The sequence below is a fragment of the Lithobates pipiens genome, unplaced genomic scaffold, assembly GCF_037356315.1.
Source record: "Lithobates pipiens isolate NorthernLeopardFrog02 unplaced genomic scaffold, aLitPip1_a1.2 Scaffold_23, whole genome shotgun sequence".
Lineage (NCBI taxonomy): Eukaryota > Metazoa > Chordata > Amphibia > Anura > Ranidae > Lithobates > Lithobates pipiens.
Window position 1 is genome coordinate 234,764,128 of NW_027507785.1, and position 27,752 is coordinate 234,791,879.

The following is a 27,752-nucleotide window of genomic DNA, read 5'->3' on the forward strand; positions in this document are numbered from 1 at the left end:
TACTGTCATTTTAGTGGCGATATTCGGCCGATATCGCGGTGGTTTTAACCTCCGCTAGCAGCTGAGAAAGGGTTAAAAACCACCGCAAATGCTGCTACTGCAGCGCTATGCCAGCAGTATAGCTGCGCTGCCCCATTGATTTCAATAGGCAGGGGCGGTGTATACACTGCTCCTTCACCGCTCCAAAGATGCTGCTAGCAGGACTTTTTTGAGCATCCTGCCAGTTCACCACTCCAGTGTGAAAGCCCTCGGGGCTTTCACATTGGAGAGACAGCAGTGGCTGTTTCAGGGAGCTTTGCGGGCACTTTTTTTAGTAATGTAGCACCTGCAAAGCGCCCCAGTGTGAAAGGGGTCTTAGATCCGCTTAAGCCCAGGTTCAAACTGACAGCGGGGATGAAATCGTGCGAGTTCAGCTGAACTCGCATGATTTCATTACCACGTCAGGCCCGACTTCAGGGGCGATTTCAGAGACACCTGTGCAGGTTGCTGAACAGATGTCAATAAAAATCGCACCCCTCAGCCACCAATGGTACAGAAGCTACTTTTGGCACTCAGTGAGGCGTTGCACCAATTCGGACAGTGCCATTTGCTGCTGTTGCTGTTTTGGCATGCAATTTGACCTGTCAAATCGCATGACAAATTGCTCCAATGTGAACCAGGGCTTAGATGATTTGTCTCAACACTCTTGACACTAACGGCTTGGTTTATAAAAGAAAGTTGAAAAGAAAAAAGACCTTGTTGGAGTTGAAAATAAGGGATATAAAAGCAAACAAATGCAGTATAAGTGTGTATATAATATACACTTTTGATCTCAAATTTGATCTCCTACAATGCCTCAAAGATGCTGCTTGCAGGATTTTTTGGAGCGTCCTGCCAGCATACCGCTCCTGTGTGAAAGCCCTCTGGCTTTCACGTTGGAGTGAAAGGAGAGGCGTTATGCAGGCACTATTTTTGGCGCTATAGAGCCTGTAAAGCGCCTCAGTGTGAAAGGGGTCTAACTCTAAACTGGTGCCTGTAGAGGTTTTTAAAGTGTTGGCTCTGAGGAAGGGGGTTTTGTCCCTCAAAATGCGTCGGCCATCCAATCGGGTTTGGTCCTGATTGGGCACATCCCATTTGGCTGAAGCATTTGTGATTTATGCCTATTGATTTTATCCACCTGTGAGTATCCATTTGTCTTGGTAGATTTAATAAATGTGTCTATGGTAATGCACAAGGTGTTTGCGCTCTCCTGTGTTTTTTGCAGTTTATTGAAAATTCCCCAGTCTGCGGAGGGCTGCACCCCAAAGAGGCATTGTGCATTGAAGTACTCTGAAACCGTAAACCCCTGGATCTAGTGCTGGAGTGTTTTTAAAGTTTATTAAAGTTTATCGTTAACCACCTTCCACCCAGCCACTGCACATAAGCGGCCGGGTGGTCCTTTCCTCGTTCTGAGTGGATGTTCAGGAATGTCCCTCAGAACGAGTGCTCACAGCGCCGCGGCTCGATCCTGTGATCATTATGATCACAAAATGCAGCTGAGCAGAGATCGGGATATGGGCGCTGGGATTGGCCCTACCGATCACGTGACGGGTGTGTCCAACCACAGCTATCACAATGTAAACAGTGTGACAGTTCTTCCCACTGAACTCAGTGAGAGCTCAGTACGCGGGGGGTTGGAATCTGCAGATCTGTGACAGCTCTCTGTGTGAGGATGATTTTACACAGAAAGCTGTTACAGATAACCCCACAAACAGTACACCAAGCACCACTGATACCCCTGTCCCCATACGAATGTCAGTGTCCCCATAAAACATCTGTCTGTCCTGACTTGGGTTCATTTTTACCAAAGAAATGTAGCAGCAGTATTTTTGGTCAACATTTATCAAGAGAAATTACTTATTTGCAAAATTTTATAACAAACTAAGGAAAATTCATTTTTTTTAAAGAAAATTTCGGTCTTTATTTGTAGCATAAAAAAAAAACCCAGTGGTGATTACATACCACCAAAAGAAAGCTCTATTTGTGTGAAAAAATATATAAAAATGTCATTTGGGTACAGTGCTACATGACTGCACAAGTCCCCTTCAAAATTAGACCGCTTCAAAAATATAAAATGTTTGTGGGATGTAAGCAGTTTTCTAGCCAAAAATAAAATAAATTATTTTTTAGATGTAGATGAAGGAACGGCTAAACATGCATGTGCTAGTAAAACATAGGATGTCTGTTTTTGGCTGGATAGATCAGCATTTTTTTTTTTTTTGTGATCTCTGCTTTAAAACTTGAGGCTTTGGTTAATGTTACTAGATTAGGTAATATAATATAGTATAAATGTGTGATTTTTCAATTATTGAGATGTTTACTAGACAAATCTATCTTTGCTGGTAGATGTAAATTTAAATTTGAGCAGTAATAAGCAAAAACCTGTTAGCGGGTTTAATGAGTGTTGAATCGCAGCTAGAGGAAACTGCTAGTTATTTGCAACTGCAAAAATATATCCATTTGGTAAGAGAGTTGTGATGGAAAAAATGCATATTTAACGCCAACGCATATGTTTGTTTTTTTTTTTTGTTTTTTTTACTTTTATGTATGCAAAAATAACATATGTATTTCTAAATGTGTTATATATACTTGTAATATTCTGTGTTTTACTCTTTACTCTCTAACATTCCAGTGTATATTGTTTAGTAAAGAATATGAAAACTCTGTCAAAGGTTGTCAGGGACAAGATTGTAGACCTTCACAGATGCTTGGTGGTAGTGGATCTACTACTATAGGAAACGTCTTACCTCTGTGCTTGCCAACAAGGGTTTCTCCACCAAGTCATGTTTTCCTTGGGCATCAAATACTTATTTTAGTTACTGAACTGCAACTCTATTTTTGTTTACAAACGTTTTTTATTATTGTAAAAGGTCATAGATTAGTACAAATGTGTAACCAAAACATGAGTAGAAGAAAAGATACCTATGTTGGAAGAAATCAAGTCAAATGTATCTTTATATCTGTGCCACAACTGATGAATGAGCCACCACTTTATTTAAGGGAAAGCTCTCTCTGGGTTGAATTGACTTGAACCATAAAATACCTTGAAGATGGAATGGTATAATTGACTGTTCTTCAAAATGTAACCAAGATACTTGATTTGAAGGAGCAAGCCATTGAGCTAACTGTGTAAATCTTGCAGCTAGATAACACCGCCATAAGTTAGGAGGGCTTAAACCACCATTTGAATGAGATCTGTGCATAAGAGAATAACCAAACCTTGTTACTTTGTTGAGCCATATATATTTGTTAATTTTCTTTAAAGGGAGTCTAAAGTGCTTTTAGGGACCAGTATGGGTAAAGCTCTAAAATAGTAGTTTAGGTAACATCACCATTTTGGTAGCTGTTATTCTCCCCAAAAATGAGATGTGATAATTAGACCATAATTTTAGTAGTGTTTTGATATTTGTGAATAGTGGTGGGTAATTGTTTTGAAAAAGAGTTTTATAAGACTGGGTAAGGAGGATGCCCAAATATTTAAGATTGAGATGCTGCTAACAGTAGTGGAATATTTATAGGCATTGCAGTACATTTGGATAAATTACCCCCTAGGCCGGTGAGCTCTTGAAATGTTTCCAACTCTTTGATAAGGTTTGGAAGGGATATTTAGGGGTCTGAAAGGAACAGCAAAACCTCATCAGCGTATAGACTGTTTGAAGTCTTTAAGGCCTTTGGAATAGCCTTTAATTTTAACATTATTTCGAATGGCACAAAGGAGAGGGAAAGGGGGCATCCCTGTCTAGTTCCTCTACCCAATGCAAAGAACTCTGAGCTTTCTCCTGGAAGTCTAATTCTAGTTTGATGATTTTGATATAAAGCTCTGAAACCATGCATGAATTCATTGAAAAGACCATATTTGGGGAGCAGTAGTTCCACAGGTACGACCAACTGACGCTATCAAAAGCCTTGTGGATATCGAGGCTGAGAATAAGTACTGGGTTTGCATGTAAATTAGCATCCTGTATTTGTGACAAGCCTTAAATTGTCAGTAATCTGTCTGCCTGGAATAAAACCTGTTTGATCTGGGTGTATTAATGAGGTTATGACCACCACTATTCTGTCTGCCTGCAAACGGCCAAAAATGTTTAGATCATATTTATAACTGATATTGGGCGAAAGGTCTGTAGTGAGGTGTGATCTTTATGAGGCTTGGGTAATAAACACATATTGGCTAGAAGCATTTCTTCTGGGAATTGCCTTGTAAAATGTAATTGTATAATTTGGATAAATGAGGGGCCAGAATATGGGAAACATTTTTATAATATAACTTAGAATACCCATCTGGACCAGGTGCTGTGGAGGTTTTTAGGGACTTAATAATCTGTTATTTCAATAGCATTCACATGCATGGTGCGTTTTTAGTTTCTCAATTTGCTGGACAGAGTGGAAAGCAAAACGTCCCCAAGCCAATCCAGAGAAAACTGCCTTAGTGAAGATTGAGGGTCTGATGGTAAACTCTTGTAGAAGTCAGAGAATCTCCATAACTTCTTTAGGTTGAGACTCCATTTCCGTTGGAATTGCGTAATTTATAGACATGTGGGGGGTTTGTAGTAGGGCTGCAACTAACAATTATTTTCCTAATCGATTAATTGGCTGATTATTGTTTTGATTAATCTGTTAGTAATTAAATTGTACACCACACTTTTTTTTAAGGTTATTATGTAAAGTTTTAAAAAAAAGGCAATTTATTCTTAAATATCTCTATGCAGTGGTAAATATAAATAACCAACTATATGGCTAGGGAGAAAAATATCGAATCCACTCTGAGAATAACACAGAACATATATACTATTAGAGGAGGTATATACCATTAAAGGGTGAATCTGGTAAATATCAGACTCAGATCTTTGTTTTTTAATTTAAAAAAAAAATGTCTTCCTTCAAAAACAATTTTATTTTAAGAACGTTTGTTTGATTTTCGGATCGTTAGTGGGTTCAAATCAATGTTCATTTTCAACCCCAGTGACGGGAAAATTGGGAAATAGAAAACTTCTTGGTCAAAGGAATTTTCAGACAGTGTATGTGGTTTTCGGTCAGAAATGACATTCATTTTAAAAACAAGTGAAAATTTCAAACGACATTCTTTCAGTGAATGTACAAAGATTCTTTGTCTGAATATTCTCGTCTGAAAATCGATCCGTGTGGCCAGCATAAAGCGCAGTACACACCCTATGCAGTTGCTTTTGATCTGTTTCTGCAGTGCTTTGTGCTGTGCGTTTTTGATTTTTTTCGCACTTGATTTTGCTGTGATTTGCGTTTATGCATAATTTTTTTTGCCCAATTTGTTAGGCAGATTAAAAAAAACACAAATTGCTGCAAAAACACATTACTTGCTTTTCTGCAGCTTCTCTATTGAAGCATATTAAACAAAAAAAGCATGTTTTGCGTTAAAAAAAGTCCCTGGCCCTTTCCAAATGCGCAGCGGCTGAAAAAAAAAAAGCAGACGTGAACGTGTCCCATAGGAAACAATTTACGATAAATGAACTGTAATGCGTTTATGCAAAAAGCACCAAAAAACACATAGATGTGAACCAGGTCTAAGACGTTTAGTAACATAATGGGGTTTAAAAAAAAAACGAAATTTGGCCCTTTATAGTACAAAAAAGCAGATAATCGCTACTGTAAGGGGTTCTTTTTTTTTTTTTACTGTAGAACTGTGAAAATATTTACAGTAGCGATTATTTGCTCCTTGTACTATAAAGGGCTCTTTTTTTTTTTTTTTTTTAACCCCATTATGTTACTGGCCGAATAATAGATTATGAAATGAATCGATTACCATTTTCATAATCGATTAGTTGTCGATTAATTGACTAGTTGTTTCAGCCCTAGTTTGTAGATTGTTTTAGCTTTCTAGCAAACGTGGTAGAGGCAGAGTTGCTCTATAATAGGAATTTTGCTTTGGATCATCTCGAGGCCTTTTCGACAACAATGTGTCAAAAAATCTGGGATTGTAAATGTTTGTAATATATTTTGTCTAATTCTTTATTTGGGTTATTATATGATTTTTATTTTTTTTGCCTGAGGTGGAGTTAACTAGGTGACCTCTGATAACTGCCTTTTGTGCTGTCCATAAAGTGGTAAGTAGGTATGTCAGCAGTTATATTATCAGTAAAGTAATTTGCTAATTGTGTTGAAAGTTGTTGAGTAATAGTGGGGTCTGTTAATAGAGAGTCATTAATACACCATTTATATGGAGCAGGGGCCATGCCTAAGTGAGATGTAGTGAAAGAAACAATGTGATGGTCAGACCAAGGGCATATATGGATGTCAACTTTAGATGAGTTAGCTAAAAGGATTTGGGTTCCAAAAATATAGTCTAATCTTGCATAGCATCCATGTGGATGAAAATAAAAAGCATAAGCCCTTATGCCAACATTATGAGCTCCTCAGGTATCTATTGAAGGTTGTGTAGGGAATGGGAAAGAGATTTAGGGAATGCCTTTGACAATGGGACACTTCTACTTCTATCAAGTATATGGAATTTGCTGCCAAATTAAAGTCTCCTCCTACTTTTAGGTAGGGGGAAGATATCGGTCAAGGATATCAATAAAAAAAAAAAAATGTAGCTTGTGTCTCATTTGGGTCATAAATTGAGGCAATAGCGATTTGTCAAACTTTTGAGAGTGCCTTTCAAGATCACGAATCTACCCTCTGGGTCCTTGTATATTTTGAGTATTTCCATGACTAGTGATCTCCTTATGAAGATGCCAGTACGAAGAGTCTTGGAAATATAGTCTGTACAATAATGCTGGCTATAAGATTTGTCAAAATATTCCGGGTGGTCATTGGTGAAGTGGGTTTCCTGCAATAAAATAGTATCCACGCCTAATCTTTTATAGTTTCGGGATGCTTTTTTACATTTACAAGGTGAATTAAAACCTTAAACATTATGTGATAATACTTTAAGTCCTATTGTAGAACTTATAGGTAGAGATTGAGCTGATATGATAGTAAGTGCTATTTACTATAGTAGGGACTGCTAAAACTTGAATTGTATAACCAAAGTGCCAACTTATATTTTCCTTAAACTCGCAAAAGATGGAAATTTAGCATATCTATTCAGTACAACAATAATTGAAAACCTTAGCGAAAATATCAGCATATAAGAATCACTGTGAACTGAACCATATTTTGGGGTCCCATTGTGAGTAGGTGGACAAACAGGCAGAGGCAGAGCAGATCAACCTCAGCGAAGATTTTATAAAAAGTATGTAAAATTCTTATAAAAGTTAATATGATATACCAACTAGAGTCCTTTAAAAGCAGTAGAAAACGGATTAGTTTGAGCTGTCATTTAAACTTGCAGCTTTTCAAAACTATAATAACTTTTCTTTGAGCTTGATGGGAAAAGTAGAAATCTTCGCTTAACGTGTCCTTTTAATTCCCATCTTTTCCTTAATGTTGTATTTTTGAAGGGGAATAAAACATTTTAGCCGAAGGAACGAGCCATTTTCTTCAGGCGTCCATATTTCTGAAGAATTGTCGCCATCTTCTTTGATAGCAACGTGTGGCGGGGGTAGCCCAGATAGGTGAAGTATGGGGAGTAGTACAGTGTCTTGCATCTGCAACCGGATCTAAAAGTCCCAACTTCACCATGCAAGACATTGTAGACTGTATAGATCAGGCATGTCCAAAGTCCGGCCTGCAAGCCAATCGTGGCCTGCGGCCTGGTTTTGAATGGCCAGCCTGGTTATCTAAACATATATATCTTTTGTGGCCTTCAATGATCTCCCAGTGCCGGGGTGACAAAAGATCTATAGTCTGGCTGCCTCGGAGGGAGGAAGTGGGACAAGCGCCGTGCACACAGGAGGAGTATTTTCCGTTTACATGGCAGCCTCTGCAAGAGGAAGTCCTGTCTCCATTGCTGCCATTGGACGACTGTTCTGTCCATCAAAGGAGGCGGGACTTTCACTTAAAGAGGCCACTGTGTAAACAGGAGAATCTCCTGTAGGATATCTTTGGTGCTCGTCCTGCCCCCTCCATGGCTGCACTGATAGCAAATGGTGAGTGCATTTCTGGCAATGGTGGGGCTGCATTTCTTGCAATCGTGAGTGCATGCCTGCCTAATGATGAGGGCATTCCTGGCAATGGTTGTTGCTGCATTCCTGGCGATGGTAGGTGCTGCATTCATGGCAATTGGATGTCTGCAGATGGGCACTGACCCTTATTTTGCTTCACAGTTCTTTTTATGTAATTTTTTTTTTTCCTGAAACTTCCCTCTTAAAGTGAAGGTGCGTGTTATACGCCAGTAAATACGGTATATCCAAATAATACGCCTGCGCTCATCTCTTTACTCACACAGCCCACAAAGACAAGAGAATTCTTGTTGGGCAGTGTATTAGTGCTCGAACAAACAAACTTTGACCAAATTTTAGTGCTTCAAAGAATGTCAGGCAAAATGGTCGGCCCTCGTGCATGTTCACTTCATCAAATCTGGCCCTCTTTGAAAAAAGTTTGGACACCCCTGGTATAAATGGTGCCATTGTGCGGTACTGTTAATTTAAATGGAAATTCCCACAGGTATCTAATGTGAGCTGATTGTAATACAGAAGTTGTTTCCTTCAATTTGCATCTCCTTTCCAGGGTAGCTTGGGAGATGTCAGGAAAACATTGGATTTTTGTTCCGCCCAATTCAATGTTGTGCATGTTTCTGGATGCTCTTAATGCTTGCTTTTTGTGATGAAATACTTCATGCACAGAATTGTCACGTGGAGGTTTGTCTGGAGGTGGTTTAGGGTGCAGGGCTCTATGAATTCTGTCGCAGGCAAATGATGATGGAGGCGACTCAGGAAGGAGATTGTGGAACAGTTTAGATGCTGCAGGCATCAGGTCAGAGATTGATTCTGGGATGCCATGAATCCTTAGGTTGTTCCTGTGATTTTGATTATCTAAATCTTCCACCTGTGATTGAACTACCAGAAAACTACTCATATTTACAGAGTCTTTTCTAAGATCTTTATATGCAAGTTAATAGCTCATCATGCTTGGTTTCCAGAATGTCTGTGCATCCCCCCAAGGTTGCTATTTCTTGTGTGATTGTGCTTGTTTTTTGGCGCTCATATTGTATTTTATCTGTGAGTTTTTCATAAATCTTAGTTAAGCTGGCCTCTAAATCTGCTTTTGTGAGCTGAAAGGAGTACTCACTACTGTTGTTTTGTGTGGAAGAGTTGCATGCTGTTATAGGAGACTCTACAGGCTGCGTAGAACCAGCGCCTTTTTAAGCCATTTTCTTCTGTTCCTTATTGCGCAGCAGATAAGTGGTTAAAGGATGTTGTTTTGAATGGTGTCCCCTCCCGCTGCTTGTAATAAGACAAATGGCTACTTGGCCCCACTCCCTCATTAAAGGATTTGATTGACAGCAGCAGGCCCCAATGCCTCCCACTGCTATCAATCTGCCCTGTGAGGAGGGGGAAAACAGAGAGGGCTCTTGCTCTAGGGCACAGCGCTGGATTAAGATCGAGGTAAGTTAAACTATAACTAAAGGCAAAACTTTTTTTTTTTCGTTTTGGATACAGTAGAGAGGGATTAGAATACGTCAGTTTTTATTGCTTTCTGTGCCTCCATTAGGGAGATTCATCCTCTTTGTCAGATTTACCATTATCACTGACAGTAAAAGAAAAATCCAAATGTTGGGTTGTCCCCAGAAAAGCAATAGAGAGGAAATCTTCCAGTGGGTACACTAATTCTGGTGATCTGTGGATCCCCAAGAAATTCCCTTAATTTGCATGGATTTCCACTTACTTCCTGTTTTGCTATGGGACAGGAAGTGAAGGGAAATCTCCGCAATGCGAAACAGATGAAAAATCTTACAGGGTTTATAACCCTCCCTTGCTCTATCCAAAATAGCGGAGGGAACGAAACAAACTTTTTGCCTATAGTTTAAGTTTGAGAGGCTGGCGGGGGGTAGGGGGGCTGCACACAGAATGCATTAGGGTAAACCACCTTCTACCTTCATAACCACTAAGTGGTCTAACAAGCTTGCTTGGAAGAATTATAGAATAATTATGTTAATATGCAATTATCACCTCATCTCTTTTGTAGTAACCTCAAGATGTAGAGTACGTGGGTGTTATATCAAGTGCTGATAGTTTGCAAAAATACAAATTTAAAAAATCCTGTGCATAAGACTAGCTTGGGGCGTTTAGTGATTGTCACATTTTAGGAAGTGTTTGACCTTTTGTTGCTTTTTTCTAAATACCTCGTTTTTCAGTTTGGAATGCAAATTAACTGGTCTAATAATGTCTAGTAGCAGCTGGTCTCCGTTATATAAGCAGGTAACATTTTAAGTGGGGGTATATGTGTGTGTGTATGTGTGTGTATATATATATATATATATATATATATATATATATATATATATATATTCGAGTGGCACTTATGGGGGTTGAAGTGTGAACACACAGCAGTAGAGTTTTATTTAAATGAGGCACAAGCTTGGCTTCCTCAGCACATCTAGACAAAGCGCAGGCTCGGGGATCCCTTTCCTTAGGGCTCTTGGTTGGCATTGTATAGGACAGCAGCACTTTAGCTTGGTGTTGGGCTCAGTCCAGTCTGTGAAACTATGTTCAGTGCATTCCCTATTTTGTATCACATTGCAGTGTTATTTCTCCCTTTCTATGTTGTAAAATACTTGGTTAATCCTGCCTGTTCCTGTGTGTGCTGACAGTAACAATTGCTGCTGATCCGTGATACCGTGGTCGCCCCGCTGTTCATAGTCTCTGCCCTCTCCCCTTCCCTTCATGCCAGTTCCTAATGTGTGAGCCATCTCCTCCCTGCCCCTTCCCTCAGGCCGCTATTACATGTGTCTGTAAAGTTGGTGATTACAGATACTGCCAGCCCCTCTGTAATAACAAGATATACTGTGCAGCGCCTTTTTTTTTTTTTTTTTTTTTTTTTTTAATCCTGTTGCTAAATACCTTCTTTCACATCGCCAGTGTGCGGTCACGTGACTGCCACCACTGTCTCCCCAATCTGGGGGCTGAGATGCACCTCTGTCAGCCAGGAGGTCATGTGACTGGCTCCTGAGTGGAAGTATTCTCTGGTTTTGAGCTTATGCATCCAACACTGGCAGTATTGCTCCAATCTACTTCGGACAATTTTTACTAGTAAAGGATTTAATCTCCACTTAGAAGCACCTTCTTGTGTCCTCTTTACCTATTAAAACAAGCTTTCATTCACTATTGTAGGTATACATTTTTTAGGCCTCATAGACACTGGCGTATGAATTTTTGCTCCAAATATGCTGTATTTTTTTGTGCCACAACATGCCACACTTGGGTGTATTTTATTTTTTATTTTTTGCATTTAGATGCATAAAAAAACTATACTGTTGTAAAAGCAATTTTTTTTTTTCTCCCCTTTATGCCTGTGTGCATGAGGCTTAAAAGTGATTCTAAAGGTAATGCTCCCTAACTGGTTCTGTGTGTCTATTGGCACACAGCTTGCATCTCGTCCTCTGCTCCATCTTTTTGGTTGTGATGGCCCGCAGCGGGAGCCAATGGCTGCAATGAGAGAGAGCCTGCAGAGCCGCTGCCCTCATGCACATTGCTGGATTCAAGATAGGGTGTAATATATAAGGGGTTGCTGGGGGGGGGGGGGGGGGGATTAGCTGCTTGCAGAAGGTTTTTTTTCTTAATGCATAGAGTGCTTTAAGGTTAAAAAAAAAAACTTACTTTTGTAATCACTTTAAAAGCACAACAAAGTCGCAGAAACCTAAGGGCAGTTTAATGCTGTGCACTGTACTTGTAACTTTTATGCTGGTGACCCTCAGTTTCCCATAGTTAGTATACACCGCTCCTACAGCACGGCAAAGATGCTGCTTGCAGGATTTTTTTTACCATTCTGCAAGCACACCGCTCCAGTGTGAAAGCACTCGGGCTTTCGGTAAAGTGCCGCTAATTTTAGTGGCACTTTACCGCTTTTGTAGCAGCACTTTTTGGCCGCTAGAGGGGTGCTTTTAACCCCCTCTAGCAGCCGAATAAAGGGTTAAAAGTGCCCGCAACGCGCCGCTGCCACTTAGGCGGCAGTGCCATTGATTTCAATGGGCAGGTGCGGTGGAGGTGTGGCGTATACACTATTCCCGAAAGATGATGCTTGCACAACTTTTTTTTTTTTTTTCTTACCACAAAAGCACCTGAAAAACGCCCCAGTGTGAAAGGGGTCTTAAGGTAGCTCTAAGACCTTTTTCACACTGTATGCTCTTGAAATTGTGTGTGTATGTATAAAATATATATATATATATATATATATATATATATATATATATATATATATAATTTTTTTTTTTTTTTTTTTATTGCGGCGATAAGGGGGACTGTGATAGTATGATGGACAGTGTGACATTGACACTTTGTGGGAACCAGTGATACTAACTATACAGTAATCAATACTAAAAATATCCAGCCTTGCTGTAATAATGGTGCTGGCTGGGAAGGTGTTAGGGCGATCAAAGGGTTAAATGTGTGCCTAACCAGTGTTTGTGTACTATGTGTTGTCCTTTTTACTAAGGGATGTGCTGCTTTGCTGGGAAACAAAATCCACCACATCCCATCTGATATAGGGAGAGCTCCGTCCTGTGAGTCCTCGCCGATCAGCGGCTGCTGGTGGACATCCATTGACCTGCATCTGCTGTGCCTAATCAAAGCAGAAGTGGTGCACACACCTCCTAGACAGAAGGGCAAAATCACGTGTGTGTGTGTGTGTGTGTGTGTGTGTGTATGTATGTATGTATGTATGTATGTATATATATATATATATATATGTGTGTGTATATATATATATATATATATATATATATATATATATATATATATATATATATATATATATATATATATGTATATATATGTATATGTGTGTATATATATATATATATATATATATTATGATATGATATGATTCTGCACAGAACGGCTGCCCTGTAGCAGTAAATCTGCTATGAGGCAGAAGTGTTTAACATTGTTCTACTTATAATATACTCCTATTTAATAAAGATTGTAAATACCTAGAGTTTCTCATAAACAATTGTTCCCTGAACACACATCTGTGACTAGAACAGGAAAGGATCATGCATGTTTATGGAAAGCTCTCTTGTGTCAATCAGATGATGACCCAATGATCAGATCGTGGCTGAGGGAAAAGCTATTTAGCTCAGGTTTACACTGACTGCAGGTTAGAAATCATGCAAGTTCAGCTGAACTCACACGATTTCAAACACGCATGTCAGTCTGACTTTGGGAGCGATTTCGGAGATATCTGTGCGGGTTCCTGTACAGATGTCTATTGAAATCGCACCCCAAAGTCACCGAAAGTATCGCAGGAACTACTTTTGGGAATCGGTGCGGCAATGCAAAGTCGGCGTTGTACAAATTCGGACGTGCTATTGAGATGTCAAATCGCCCCGATGTGAACTTGGGCATAAATGATTGTTCATCAGCAAAGGGTTTGGAGTCTTAGTGCATAATACCCCAACATTTCATATTTTTCATCTGTCTGTGTTACCATGTAGTTGTATTAAAAAGTATACTGTTATCTTTGCCTTGCTTCCTTTTATGAGAAACAAATGGGGATCCTGTCTCTCCCTATGATTTCCTTTTTCAAACTGACCATGACCGGCACGGAAGCACTTCCAACCCAGTGTAGTCAGTTTGGATCTTTCCATTATACTCGGCACAGCCTGCATGTACTACAGAGCATAATCCTGAAATCTTTATCCATGTATTTTACAAAATGCTGCCAAAAGAAGTCACAGTGAATATACTTAAAAATAATATACAAAATGAATACAGTAATTGTGGAAGTGGTGTCATTTTATGATATGAAAAAAAGTTGACAGCCATTGCAAAGTATTTAAAATTCAAGTTTTTCTTTAAAAATGTTTATATAGTATTCCGTAGTTATGCAGGTCTCAGATTTTTTTTCAGAGAGATCTCAGGATTACTATAGTTTGTCACCCTGCTGTTCAGGGCCACCAGTAAACTTGTTTTAAATGGGAAGCGTCTGTTCTTTCTTGAAACCTCTAACACCAGAACAGATGGATGAAGCATGTAAGGTTTTACCTCTGAGGTGGTAACAGTGAAGCCACTCATTAACACTGAATTTACCACTTCGTTAGCAACATTGCTTCCTGTTGAGAAACGCTAATATATAATCTCAAATGGAGTAAGCATACATTTGTCTACCTCTAGCTTGCAATCCGTGGCAACATAGACTTGATCGTTACCAGTTTACAGAAATTTCAATGTAATTTTGTTTAATCTTTTTGGCCAAAGTAGTAACTTTTCTATAAACCTTTTACCTTCTCTATCTTAAACCTTGTTCTAATGTGACCCATTTATAGCTTTGCAGGCCCCGCTTGATGCTTCTTTAGCACCATTTTGGGGTGCTAAAATTGTTTAACTATGCCCCCGGTAAACGTATTCAAGTCTTGAATCATTCAAGGGCACTTGAAATTAGTATGTGCATTTAGTATGTTTAATTAGAGCTAGATTGTAAATATATTTAGCCAGGGTTTCACTGTGATTAAGTATTTTTAATGACAGATTACCAGAGAAAAATTTCAAGCCTGTTTCAGCATGTCATTTGTGTCTTCCAGTGAAGTGGCAAGTTTAGTATTTATTTTATAGTTTTATTTTAGTATGCATTTTAATAATATATTTGGAAGAAGGACTTTTGTTTATTTATTACATTTTGTAAGGAAATATGCAGGATTTCAATGGCAATTGCCTGGCTGTCATACTGATCACCTCACTTTCATCCCAATTTGACAAAGAACAAGTATGCTGCCAGTAAATTCAGAACCTGTGCTTTGTATACTTATTTTTGTCTTGGTGGTTGCAATAGCAGCCTATGTGTTTTCCTGTATAACAGGCTTCCTCTGATTCTGCTATGACATCTAGATGGACTTAAAGCGGTGTTCCGCTTAAAAAATAAAATACTGCAGCTGCCGACTTTTAATAATCGGACACTTACCTGTCCCAGGGTCCAACGATGCTGGTGCACGAACTCATCTCCCCCTCCGCTCGTCTGCGCCAGCATTGTAACTGTGGGCACCCGGCTGTGGCTTTGCAGCCGGGCACCCACTGTGCATGTGCGAGTGGTGCTGTGCACCTTGATTGGCCGCGCAAACATCTGGGGCCTGTGACGTTTCATGGATGATTGACAAGAGGGAGGGGGCACAGCGGATCTCCCTTCCTGCACCGAGGGAAGTGACGTCAAGAGCCCAGATGCTGAAGGAGGCAGACTACGAGGGACCCCTAGCAACAGGCATTTAGAGGCGAGTAAAAAAATAAATAATTTTCTCCAAATTTATTTAAGGGTGGAACTCCACTTTAAGTAGGGTGCACACGATCAGAATATCGTACAAAAAATGTTTGCTTTCAAATCGATTGTATGATCTGATCAGTAGTACACAGCTTTCGTCTGCAATTTTCCAAAGGGACAAACATGACATTTTTTCTTGTATGATTTTTGTTTAATCACTACAGTTTTTATCTGAAAATACAGTGCATCACCACCCGAATTTTTATTCTGTCGTACCAGAATTTTCGTACTTTAGTAACCTATTTATTTTCGATATGGAGACTAGCATGCAAAAAAAAAAACAATCCTTCATCCAATAATCTCATTGTGTGTACCCAGCTTGAAGTAGAGAAAGAAGATCAGTTATTTCTTGCCTTGAGCAAGATAATAAACTTTGACAGCCTTATGTCAATGGTTTGTTAGGGTTGCACTGAATGGGTTTTTTGGTGCCGAAACCGATACCGAAAATGAAAAATGCACTAGGCCGAAAACTGATACCGAAACAGCACCGATACTGAAAGTGACTGTTTGTTTTTTGTTTTTTTTATGTTTTTGTACAGGCGATGGTCAGAGACTGGGGACATGATACAAGAGATCAATGCAGGCTCACCAGTGCCTGTCAGATGCAGCCAGCCAGTGTCCCCATTGCAGCCTGTGAAGGGAGAGCCGCCGCCTGTTTGATTATAGCGCCAGGAACGTCACAGCTTTCATTTTAATAGCTGTGTTCCCCGCTGCTAGTTGTCACATACAGCCCCTCCTCCTTGTCTGGGCACTTTGATAGACTGATCACCCGTCCGATCCTGGGACGGGTGGTCTGTCAAAGTTCCCCAGACCAGGGGGGTGGGCATTTTCATCTCCATTATCGGCCATTTTTTTTCTTTCGGCAATTGGCGAAAAGGCCAGTTTGCATCCCTAGTTTGTGAAGATGTTTTATGTAATATGGTCTCTCGCACACTGGAGTTTTTACAGCTGCTCCTATGGGCGTCTGGCATTTTTTTTTTTTTTCCTTCTTTTTCGCCCCTGCATGTTCGCCTATGTGTACATGCACACAAGATTTTAGCAGATTTTCAAGGCAGGAAAAACACTGCTAGTGCATCCATAGCAGCACAGTTTGAGCAGAAAAAATGCTTGCCTCTACTAAGCCCACCTTAACATACTTGAGCTTTAATTCATTTCAATTGCAGCGATAAATTATGGGGGGGGGGGGGGGTTGTATTCTGTAGACCTTGCATGCTTTCTTACTTTGGGTGACAACATGAGTCTTTCATAGATACAGTGAGTGTTTCCACCCTAGGAAAGGAAATGCAATGCCGACAGGATCACAAGGTGACAAGAATAAGAAAGCAATGTAGACCTCACATCTAAGGATTGGTCAGCTTTAAATATATTTAATTTTTATTGATGTTTAGATGCACTTTAAATTATAACTGTAGCAAGGCTTGAGGCTGTAGACACGCTGTTTTTTTTTTTCTTAAAGAGGAAGTAAGATCTTTGTGCTTTTTTAAAAAAAGATTATGCAATTCATTATTGGAATGCCTCACACATTTATAGGGGGTTAAAAAGTGCTTTGCAATTTACCTTTTTCTTGATTTGTAAATGATATGCACTTCCTGTAATCGGCAGCACCACCTTGGCTCTTTTTTTTCTGCCTGTCGTGGATGTAATTTCCGCCCTTCCTTTCGTCTCCAGCCAAAAAAAATTGCATGCTATCCAAGCCTCTATCTCGAGCTTGCATGTGTGGATGTCTCTGAGCTGCCCTGGTTCACGACCCCTGTGTGACGTCTCAGTCACAAGGAGAGAACCAGGAAGCAGATGGGGGAAGCCAGAGTGTCGCGAGGCTCCCGTGCTGTGCCGTTAACAGGTGAAATAACTCTTGACATGGAAACTGCACACATAGCATGCCGTGAATGAAACGTCAGACTGCGCATGCGTTGGTGATGTCATAAACGATTCAAGAAAGGATTGTGGGGAGATTTTACAAGTTAGTGAGATTTCACAGGCACTGATCAGCAGCATTATTAGTGCAGATTACAATGACCTAAGTTGAAATAGAGGATTTATAACCACTTTAAGCAGTAAATTTGTTTTAAACCAGCTCCTGCTGACCTGTAGCTGCATCAGTGTGTGGGGCTGGGTGAGAAAAGTCTTGGAAAGAGTAGTGCACCCCAGTGGTTTAGTTCCAGCGTATGGCATTCAGAAAATTAGTCAACACATTTTTTGATGGATTTGGACACCTCTTAAAAAAAATGTACAAATCGTATGAGTAATCACTTAGTATGCAAAAAAAAAAATTAAAAAGAAATTGGTAGCCAAATAGACCCGATTTAAAATATTTGTGTAAACAGAAGAAAAAAGTCTGCGCCAAAATGTAGAAAAAGCGGGAAGCTCCTTTCGGACGAAGGAAATGGACAACGTGAGCTTCACTGCAATTGTAGGAAATGTTTCAGGCTATGTAGCCCTCCTCTGATTGGGAAAGTCTCTGAAATATCAAAAAGGTGAAAAAAAGGCACAAGAGACACATTCATTACATTTTAAAATGTATTGATTAAAAGGGGTGCTAAAAGCATACAAAAGCTGTATGGCTATAGGCATTGGCGTGAACAGAACCAGAGTACCAATGGCAATCCAAGACACAAGCATCCCATAAAGGAGACCTGGACACCACTAAGCAACAGGTGCAAAATCTAACACCTTTAGGAGGGTTTACCCTCTTCTTCAGAGCTAGAGACAGGGTATACCCCTCAAAACATGTCAGGTTTTGTGTCTGTTGCTGAGTGAAGCCCCAAGTCTCTGTTCTGGATACCTGTGTCTTTGATGTACTGGGGCTCAGTTTACTCTTTAAGGCCTGTAGCCTTACGGCTTTTTCAAGTATGTTTTTTATTTTTTTTAATCTGTGAATTATTCAAACTCTTACATTCACCCAATGAGGTAACAGGTGATGCACAAAGATTAAACAAATCATTCATTCCACAAATGTACCTGTTTATCTGCAGTTCTCTCTCCTTCACAGTCTTCTAAAACACAAATAAAGCAGGGGACGGGGATATGGGCATCGCACACAGCTCTGTGAAATCTGAACGCTGATTAAAGAGGAACTGCAGTCTGCTCACATAATTTATAATAAAAACATCTTTTCCATTCTGAAGCTTCTTCCCAACCATGAATATTCTTTTATATATACCGTGTACTTGCCAAATATGCTGCAGAAATCTCCCTCTGCTAATACTGGCTGCATCCATTGTAACTGTGGGCAGCTGCTGCCTGTTCATTTATTGGATTTACAGAGTGTACACCTCCAGCTCTGCAGCTCTCATTGGCCCTCGTATGACAACCCTTTCCCTTCCTGGCAAATTCTCACGAGAGAGCTGTGCATGATGTCAAAAGCCTAGGCTTTTTTCCAGACAAGAAACAGGAAGTTGGCTGTATAAGGTATTTACTGGCAGAAAAAAATGTTTTGCTATCCAAAGTTAAAACAATAGGCAGAAGATTTAATAGATGGATAGATGAAAAAATTACTGAAGTTCAGCTTCAAATTTAAAAGACACCCCCACACAGACTCTGAGAAACTGATCTGAGGATGTGAGTCATCTGCGGTGTGCTGGAGGGGGCAGACCATCTCCCCTTGGAGGCCGAGGTGTCAGCTTAATCTGGTAGGCGTGAGTCATGCAGAGAGGGAAGAGATTCAGTTCTTTACATTTCAGGTTAAAATTGATACAATTTTTTTTTTTTTAAAGGGACAGTGTATAAATAAAGTCTAATACAATAAATAGTTTTAAAAAAGTAACAAGGGGGCCCCCAGATCCCGGGCCCTCACTGTGAATGAATATCTTGTACGTTGTACCCCTATCCATTCACCTTAAAGTGTAAAAAATCAAACACTACACAGGTTTTTAAAGTAATTTATTAAGGCAGCTCCGCCGTTGCTTCCGATTTCTTCTCTACTCTCTGGGTCTTCTCCGCTCTCTGCTGATGTCTTCTAGCCCTCTCCGGTTCTCCTCCCTCTGTCTGCTGTCTTCTGCCTCTGCCGGGTCTTCTCCCTCTCCTTTTTCAGATGTTGACTCAACGCTCTCTCCCTCTCTAATGCTGAGAGCGCGGTGTTCCACTACTTGTATTGGCGGCGGGGTCACTGGGTGATGTTATCCGGAGGCTTGCCCCCTATGATATCATCACCCGGGGCATGATGGGCGTTTGTCATAAGGGGCAGGCCCCCGGTGACTCCACCCCTTGCCACTATAAGTAGTGGTGCAGGGCAGGCCTCCAGTGACCCCGCCCCTTGCCACTACAAGTAGTGGCGTGCCCAGCATTAGAACAGGGGAGAGCGTCGAATCAACATTGGAAGAAGAACAGAGAGAGAAGACATGGCAAAAGAGCGAGAAGACCCAGCATAGGCAGAAGATAGTGGACAGAGGGAGAAGAACTGGAGAGGGCTAGAAGATGCCAGCGGAGAAGAAATTGTAAACGACGCCGGAGCTGCCTTAATAAATGACTTTAAAATCGTGTGTACTGTGTTTGTTTATTTTTGACACTTTATTTTTATATATATATATATATATATATATATATATATATATATATATATATATATATATATATATATATATATATATATATATATAATATATTTTTTAGATGAATGGGTAGGGGTACAACATACCTGAAGGTAGACTCAACTCTCTCTTATTTAGGAAACCATCTGCTGGTAACACGGTTTTACACGCTACTAGCTTTCACCCAATTTCTTTGATTAACAGTATTCCCTATAGCCAATATTTGCGTTTAAAGCGAAATTGTAGCAAAAATTCAGATTTTAATATAGCAGCTGATGACCTTTACCAAAGATTGAGAAAAAGAGGATACAGTCATAAATGCTTGAAACGAGCCTATAACCGTGTAAAACCCAAAACTAGAACTTCACTTATTTTCTCAACCCGACGTCCCAATACAAATGATTCAGTTAGAATTATTACTCACTATTCCAATCAGCATCGTAAGTTCAAAGAAATTTTACACAAGTTTTGGCCACTCCTTCTAGCTGACCCTACTACCAAGAAATATATTAAAAACTTTCCCGAAGTTACCTTTAAAAGAGTTCCCTCTCTCAAAGATAAATTAGTGCATAGTCACTTTGAACAACCAAAGTTGGACACTAGAAAAGTAACCAGTGGCACTTTTCCTTGTGGCCATTGTGACGTTTGTTGTTATGTCAATTCACATACCAAACTTAAACTGCCAAATGGCAAATGGCACTCCATTAAACATCGAGTCACATGCCAAACACAGGGCGTTATATATCTGGCCCGCTGCCTTTGTGGCGGGTTTTATGTGGGTAAAACAAAGCGACAATTTTGTATTCGAATCAAGGACCATATCAAACCCATTATCAAGAAGAAAATGGAGACGGCCATCAGTCGACATGTTGGCCTCTTCCATGCCTTCAATCCCAAATTTATCACCTTTTCCGCACTTGAACATATCCCCCTTGATGTGAGAGGGGGCAGTGTGGATAATATCTTCAACATGAAGCTGAATGGATTTTCAACCTAAGGGCTACAATTCCACCTGGCTTCAATGAAAACTTAAGCTTCAAACCTTTTTTATGATATAGAAACCTTTTCTGGCCTTCCAATCTTGCTGACCGCTCCTCTGAGAGGGAACCTGGTTGGGTTCCCATTTCCCCTTCCCTTCCTTCCCCTTTCTCCCCCTCCCTCCCCCCCCCCTTTTTTCCCCCTTTTTTTTTTTTTCTTTTTTTATATTTATATTTATTTTTATTTTTTCATTGTTTTATTGTATTATTTGAAATTTGTCTGTATTGATTTGTTTTGAGTATAAAAATACATCATTTATATGTTTACGATATTACTATGTTCTGTTATGTGCAGCTTTTAGAGAAATATTTTTTGTCCTTCCCTTTTACGATTTCCCACCCGAATGGTCCACCTCTACGGCTTCCCCATCAGTGCTGTTCGCACGGACACCCGGGGGCACAGGCGCCTTGTGTGCCATTGCCCCTTTTCAGCGCTGCGACGCTCCCCCTACATTGGTCGGAAGGATTGGCTATTTCTTCTGCCATTCTGTCCCGACCCTCTTTTCCATCGTTTTTTGCCTCTATGCCTGACCGGGCGGTCAGATTGATGGCCACGTTCGTTTATGCCTTCGCTTTCTACGAAGGCATCGATCGTTCCCCTCTTTCCTCCGCCCACATGCCTGAGGCATTATGGGATTTGTAGGCTTATTCAGTCTCGTCCCATTGGTGAGCATGCGCAACAGCGCTCCTTTTGTCCGCATCAGGCCGACTACGTCAGACGCCGGCTTGATGGCGGGGCATATAAAAAGCCTTCGTAATATCGTCATTCCGTTGCGGGTTGCAGCCAAGGGTGACGCTTGATCGTTCAGACTCTGTACTTTTCGGTAAGCTTACTGTTATATTCTTCAACATTTATTCGATCGGTCTTTTTTTCATTTGCAAACGTTCACGTATCTCTCTGCCGGTGTTTCAACCCTTTGGACCTAGGCTACTGTCTATGTCCCTTTCTATATGCCTGCATTAACTCCCTGGCTTTGAATTCTATGCCTTGGGATGCGAATGTTTAACTCTTTGGGTATATCTATATGCCTGAGGGTTTGTGTCTCTATAACACTCAGTTTATGATGTACACACCACCCTTTTGAGATACACTTTTTTATTTTACCTTAACTTTTCTTATCTTCGTTTTGTTTTCTCTTTGATTGGCCACCCAGCTGGTATTTCTATGCAGGTGTGTCTCCCTGAGTGCTCAAAAAGATTTCTTTTCAAAATGCGAGCGTCCCCACTGCTTACAATTATCCAACCTACGTAAGTAATACATTTGAAACTAAAATATATCCTTGTACTATTTTTTCTCAATTTTTATACTTTAGAGGGTCCTTCACCCCCAAAAGGTTGTTTTATTTTATTTTAGCAACCTTGAAATTAAGTTAGGTATTCAAAGAACTTTAAATCATCCCAAAATTTCAAATTTGGTTTTACTATATATTCCCCCTTTTTTTTATCAGTTTTCTTGGGTTGGCTTTTTAGCCCCCTGCGATTCAGCACTGCTGCGGCTAACCCCCGAGGTGGACAATCCCACTACTTTACCACCAACGTAGTGGTTGAAGGTGGGTTTGATGTGTGTGTGTCTGTTGTTTCCCCTCCCCCTTTCCCCTTCCCCTTTCCCCTTCCCCTTTATTTCTGCACTTACGAATGTTGTGACATACTTTATTATTATTTTGTACTTTGTATTTTCGGTTTAGATCTTGTTCAAACTTTCACACATCCCCTGAAGAAGCAATCTAATGCGAAACATGTCGGGACTATGTGTGCTTGACGAGAACAACCACTGTATTGCATTATTCTGAATCTTTTAAGCATATATTGCTACTGATTTTAAGCTCAAACTTAATAAATTTTTGTACTACTAACTTTGTACTTTAATTAATTGTATTTTGTTAATTAGCACCGCAAAAATCCCTAATTTCCCTTCCTGTCCTTTGATTCATACCTGATACTCATTCACATAGGGTGGGGGTCTGGGATCTGCAGACCCTGACAACCAACGCCCAGGGTTTTCGGGAAGAAGCCCTTTCCCTTTGAGGGGGAACCCATGACGTTTTTTATTTTTACATGTGCATGGAGTTCCCCCTAAAGATTCAGACCAGACTGTGCCTGGTATTGTTGGGGATAAAAGTAGGATCCCTGTTCCTTGTGCGCTCAATGACTACTTCCAACTTGTCAATTGTCATGTAGGTTTTTTAAAATATGTATGAAATGAAAGAATAACACTTTTCTCATAAAAATGCACTGTGCTATTGGAACAACAGATGTACAGTATCTCACAAGTGAGTACACCCCTTACATTATTGTAAATATTTTATTATATATTTTCTTGTGACAACATTGAAGAAATGACACTTTACATTGTAGCAAAGTAGTGAGTGTACAGTGTTTATAACGGTGTACATTTGCTGTCCCCTCAAAATAACTCAATACACAGCCATTAATGTCTAAACCGCTGGCAACAAAAGTGAGTACACCCCTAAGCAAAAAAGTCTGAATTGGGCCCAAAGTGTCAATATTTTGTGTGGCCACCATTATTTTCCAGCACTGCCTTAATCCTCTTGGGAATGGAGTTCCCCAGAGGTTCACAGGTTGCCACTGGAGTGCTCTTCCACTCCTCCATGATGTCATCATGGAGTTGGGGGATGTTAGAGACCTTGTGCTCCTCCACCTTCCGTTTGAGGATGGCCCCACAGATGCTCAATAGGGTTTAGGTCCGGAGACATGCTTGGCCAGTCTATCACCTTTACCGTCAGCTTCTTTAGCAAGGCAGTGGTTGTCTTAGAGGTGTGTTTGGGGTCGTTATGGCAAGGCCTGTTATGAGTGAAACCTGTCTTTTTAAACCGCTGTATGTTCTTGGCCACCTGCTGCAGCTCAGTTACAGGGTCTTGGCTATCTTCTTATAGCCTAGGCCATCTTTATGTAGAGCAACAATTATTTTATTTTTTTAGATCCTCAGAGTTCTTTGACATATGAGGTGCCATGTGGAACTTTCTGTTACCAGTAAGAGAGTATGAGAGTGATAACGCCAAATTTCACACCTGCTCCCCATTCACACCTGAGACCTTGTAATACTAACGAGTCACATGACACCGGGGAGGGAAAATGGCTACTGCGCAAATACATTGTGACATAAAATATTGCAACAACCACCATTTTATTCTCTAGGGTCTCTGCTAAAAGAAAAAAACGTTTGCGGGTTCTAAGTAAATTTTCTAGCAAAAAATACTGATTTTAACTTGTAAACAAGTGTCAGAAATAGGCCTGGTCTTGAAGCAGTTAAAATAACAGATAAGCGATTGCACGTTTTCTCAGTTTGGTTATATTTAGTACTAAGATGTACTGGAGGTTTATTCTCAACATTTCTAAGATGCTTTGTTCCTATTGTTTTTAAGCAATTCTGTATACTTTAACATTTTATCTTTTTGTTTTTAGAGATTGTTTAATGGGAAGAAAAACAGTATGGAGGAGTCCCAAATAAGTGCCGAAAGTACTGATGCTAATGAGTTCCTCAAAGAGGACACCCATTTCAACTCTGAGGATAATGTAATATATAAGCAAGTACAAGCCTGTGAATCATCTATCCAGAAAAATTGTTCATTGACTGTGCCTGAAGAACTATTAAGGGACAGGTCTGAGAAAGCCTTAAGTAAAATCCAGGGTTCTCTTTTAATACACGAAGGTGCTACTACTGTTTCTAGTGAAAATCCTTTCTTGCCTAAAGAAAATATTAATGGACCAGTTTCTTACTCCTCAAATAAAACTTCCATCCTGAATACAGACAATATTTCCATATCCACAGACCTCCCTGTGGTTCTGCAAACAGATTTGTGTTCAGCTTCAACGGTAGTTTATGATCTTCATCAACCTACAAAGAACTCTGTACAGATGTCAGGTCAGCAAGTTATATTCTTGATACCTGATGTAGCACATGCCAAGAATGAAGCCCATTCCAACCTTAAACATCCTACCTCCTCTTCAGTTGGTTGTGAAACATCTAATGGGAATAATGCCAGATTGGATAGCACTTTAGTAGGGCCCATAGATGAGTGCAATGATAGCAAAAATTTACCTGTGAATGAGATACAAAATCAGATGGAAAGTTGCTCTACTGCCGTTGATTCTGTAGGAGCAAATCATGCTAATTTCAGTACCGAGAGGGACTCTGTAAATAATGAAAAAACAGAGGAGTTAGAAAAGAACTGCGTTGTAAGGGTACAAAAAAAGCGTAAGCGAAAAATGGATGGTAGTAAAATAACTCGTTGCTATTCCGAAGATGCTTATAATGATGTAAATATTTCCAAGAAATCAAAGCTATTAAATGTAGATATAATGGAACAGAGTGATGAAGAGCAAGTGGTAGCTCCGCACAAGTATGCATTAATGAAGATCAAGTCTGAGTCTTCTCTTGATGACACGGAAGAACACCTTCCAAAAGAAGCTATAGAGGCATTCAATCATTATATTTATAGCCCTGTTTGTGACTATTCTGGAGACACCTCACCTGTTCATGTAGACCCATTCTTTTCCAGTGATGTACAAAGTTGTGAGTCCCAGTCACCACCAACATGCACTAGTGATCAAGAGCCATCATTTTACCCCTGCACAAAGTGCAATGTGAATTTTAGGGAGAAGAAACACCTTCACAGGCACATGATGTATCACCTGGATGGAAATAATCACTTTCGACACCTTAATGTTCCAAGGCCATACGCTTGTAAAGAGTGTGGGCGAACTTTTAGAGACCGGAATTCACTTCTTAAGCATATGATTATTCACCAGGAACGACGGCAGAAACTGATGACTGAGATCCGTGAACTCAAAGAGCTTCAAGATGAAGGTAGAAGTGCCCGTCTGCAGTGCCCACAATGTGTGTTTGGAACCAACTGCCCAAAGACTTTTGTGCAGCATGCCAAAACCCACGAGAAAGACAAGCGATATTACTGCTGTGAAGAGTGCAACTTCATGGCTGTTACGGAAAATGAATTGGAGTGTCATAGAGGTATTGCTCATGGGGCCGTTGTAAAATGTTCCGTTTTAACTTCCGATCTACCCCAAAGGAAGTATCAGAAAAAGACCTTGAAAAATTCATATTTCCTTTCATCTAAAAAGCCTACAACTTTTATCTGTAAGATGTGTTCATTTACTGCACCAACCCGCTATATTTTAAAAAAGCACATTGAATATGTACATCCGTCATCTACCTTAGACCAGTTTAATGGTCCCCTTGTAATTAAACAAGAACATTTTTCAGATAATGAACTTGAACTTGAATCTGAGAGTAAAGAGTTTGCAAAACAGCCCCCTTTTCCAAAGAATTCTGTCCTAAAGCAAGACTTGAAGAGACCGTATGGATCCATTGGTCAAAGTAACAGTTTTACAAAATTGTATAGAAAACACAAGATACAAAAAGCTCGAAAAAGCGCTGCTCAGTCTGTCAGTGGTCCTTCAATTTCCCCAAATAAATCTCTACTTTTCACTACCAATGACCAAAAACATAGGTACTTTAAAATGAAACAAAAGCATGCAAGGTTAAATCATGCCTACATATACAATCAGAAGTGGGATGGCTACAAAACCTTGAAAAAATCTCACATCTTCCCACTGAATTTAAAAAAGGAAGAGGGTAATTCTTCACTTCAGCTTTCCAGTTCACCAGATCTTCAGGAAGAATGCTTAATTATGGATCCTCATAACCGTCACCCAGGTAGGCTAGTTGGCTTCAAAGACAGGGTAGCAGTCAAAAGGGTACGACGAGCAGACCTGGAAAGACCAGTGACAGAAGAAGATATGGATAGTTATCCAGATTTCCTTCAAAAGGTAACTTATGTTGTACTCAAAAAACTTGACCCATCTGATAAAAAGGACGATTATGATTCTTGGGACAATAGTGAGCTTTGCAGTTACACAGAATCGGCAGATGATGCATACAACAGTCCACCAAAAAAAGCAGTTTACCCAATTTTTAAAGACCAAACTATAGACGACCAGCTCAATGAAGACCAGGGTTTGCATTACAATAATAATGATGGTTATTACTTTGAGTACTATGAAGATGGTGAGGGAGATGGTTACATGCATGAAATGTCTGATGTTGATTTGGAAAATGCAGAATCTGCATTGCCAGGCCACAGTTCTATATTCCACTGGAGTGATTTAGCTCTTGAAAAGAAGTCTTGTCCATACTGTCCTGCAACATTTGAAACAGGTGTTGGTTTATCAAATCATGTTCGCGGACATTTGCACAGAGCTGGACTAACTTACGAAGCTCGCCACGTGGTGTCTCCAGAGCAAATTGCATCAAGTGATAAAATGCAGCACTTCAGAAGGACAGGAACACCAACAAAGCGTGTAAGGAAAGGTGGGTTCTGCTTTTTATTTCTTTTAGTAAAGCTCAGGATTGCTTTAAAAATCTTGCTTTACTTATTTCTCTGTGATGAAATACAAATGTATATTTTCTTAAATAGTAAGTAGTAAAATTTACAGTCTTTTTGTAAAGTACCTTTAACCACTTGCCGACCGCCTCACGCCGATGTACGTCATCAGAATGGCACGGGCAGGCATAAGCACATATATGTACGTCCTTTGCCTCCCGCGGGTCGGGGGCCCGATCGGGCCCCCGCCCGGTGCCTGCGGCGGTCGGTTTTCGTTCGGGAGCGATCCCGGACGAGGGGACGGCCATTCATTCATGGCCACCCCCTCGCGATCGCTCCCGACGAATGGAAATCCCCGGTGACATCACTTCCTCTCCTGTAATGTAAACACAGGAGAGGAAGTGATGTATTCTCTCCTCCGTGTCGGTATTTTTCGTTCCGACACGGAGGAGAGCGGATCAGTGAGTTGCACCAACACATCCCACACA

The 27,752-nt window shown here is 40.2% G+C and overlaps 1 protein-coding gene across 4 annotated transcripts in view; it reads left to right on the forward strand.

Annotated features, from left to right (window-relative positions):
- ZNF644 (zinc finger protein 644) overlaps nt 1-27,752 on the forward strand; it is a 103,255-nt gene that overhangs the window by 51,993 nt on the left and 23,510 nt on the right. For all 4 annotated transcript variants that reach the window (XM_077452936.1, XM_077452938.1, XM_077452937.1 and 1 more), the window contains one exon: nt 24,326-27,251. In XM_077452936.1, the coding sequence (XP_077309062.1) occupies nt 24,353-27,251 (2,899 nt within the window). In that variant the 5' untranslated portion in view covers nt 24,326-24,352. The remainder of the gene's footprint in view (nt 1-24,325; nt 27,252-27,752) is intronic.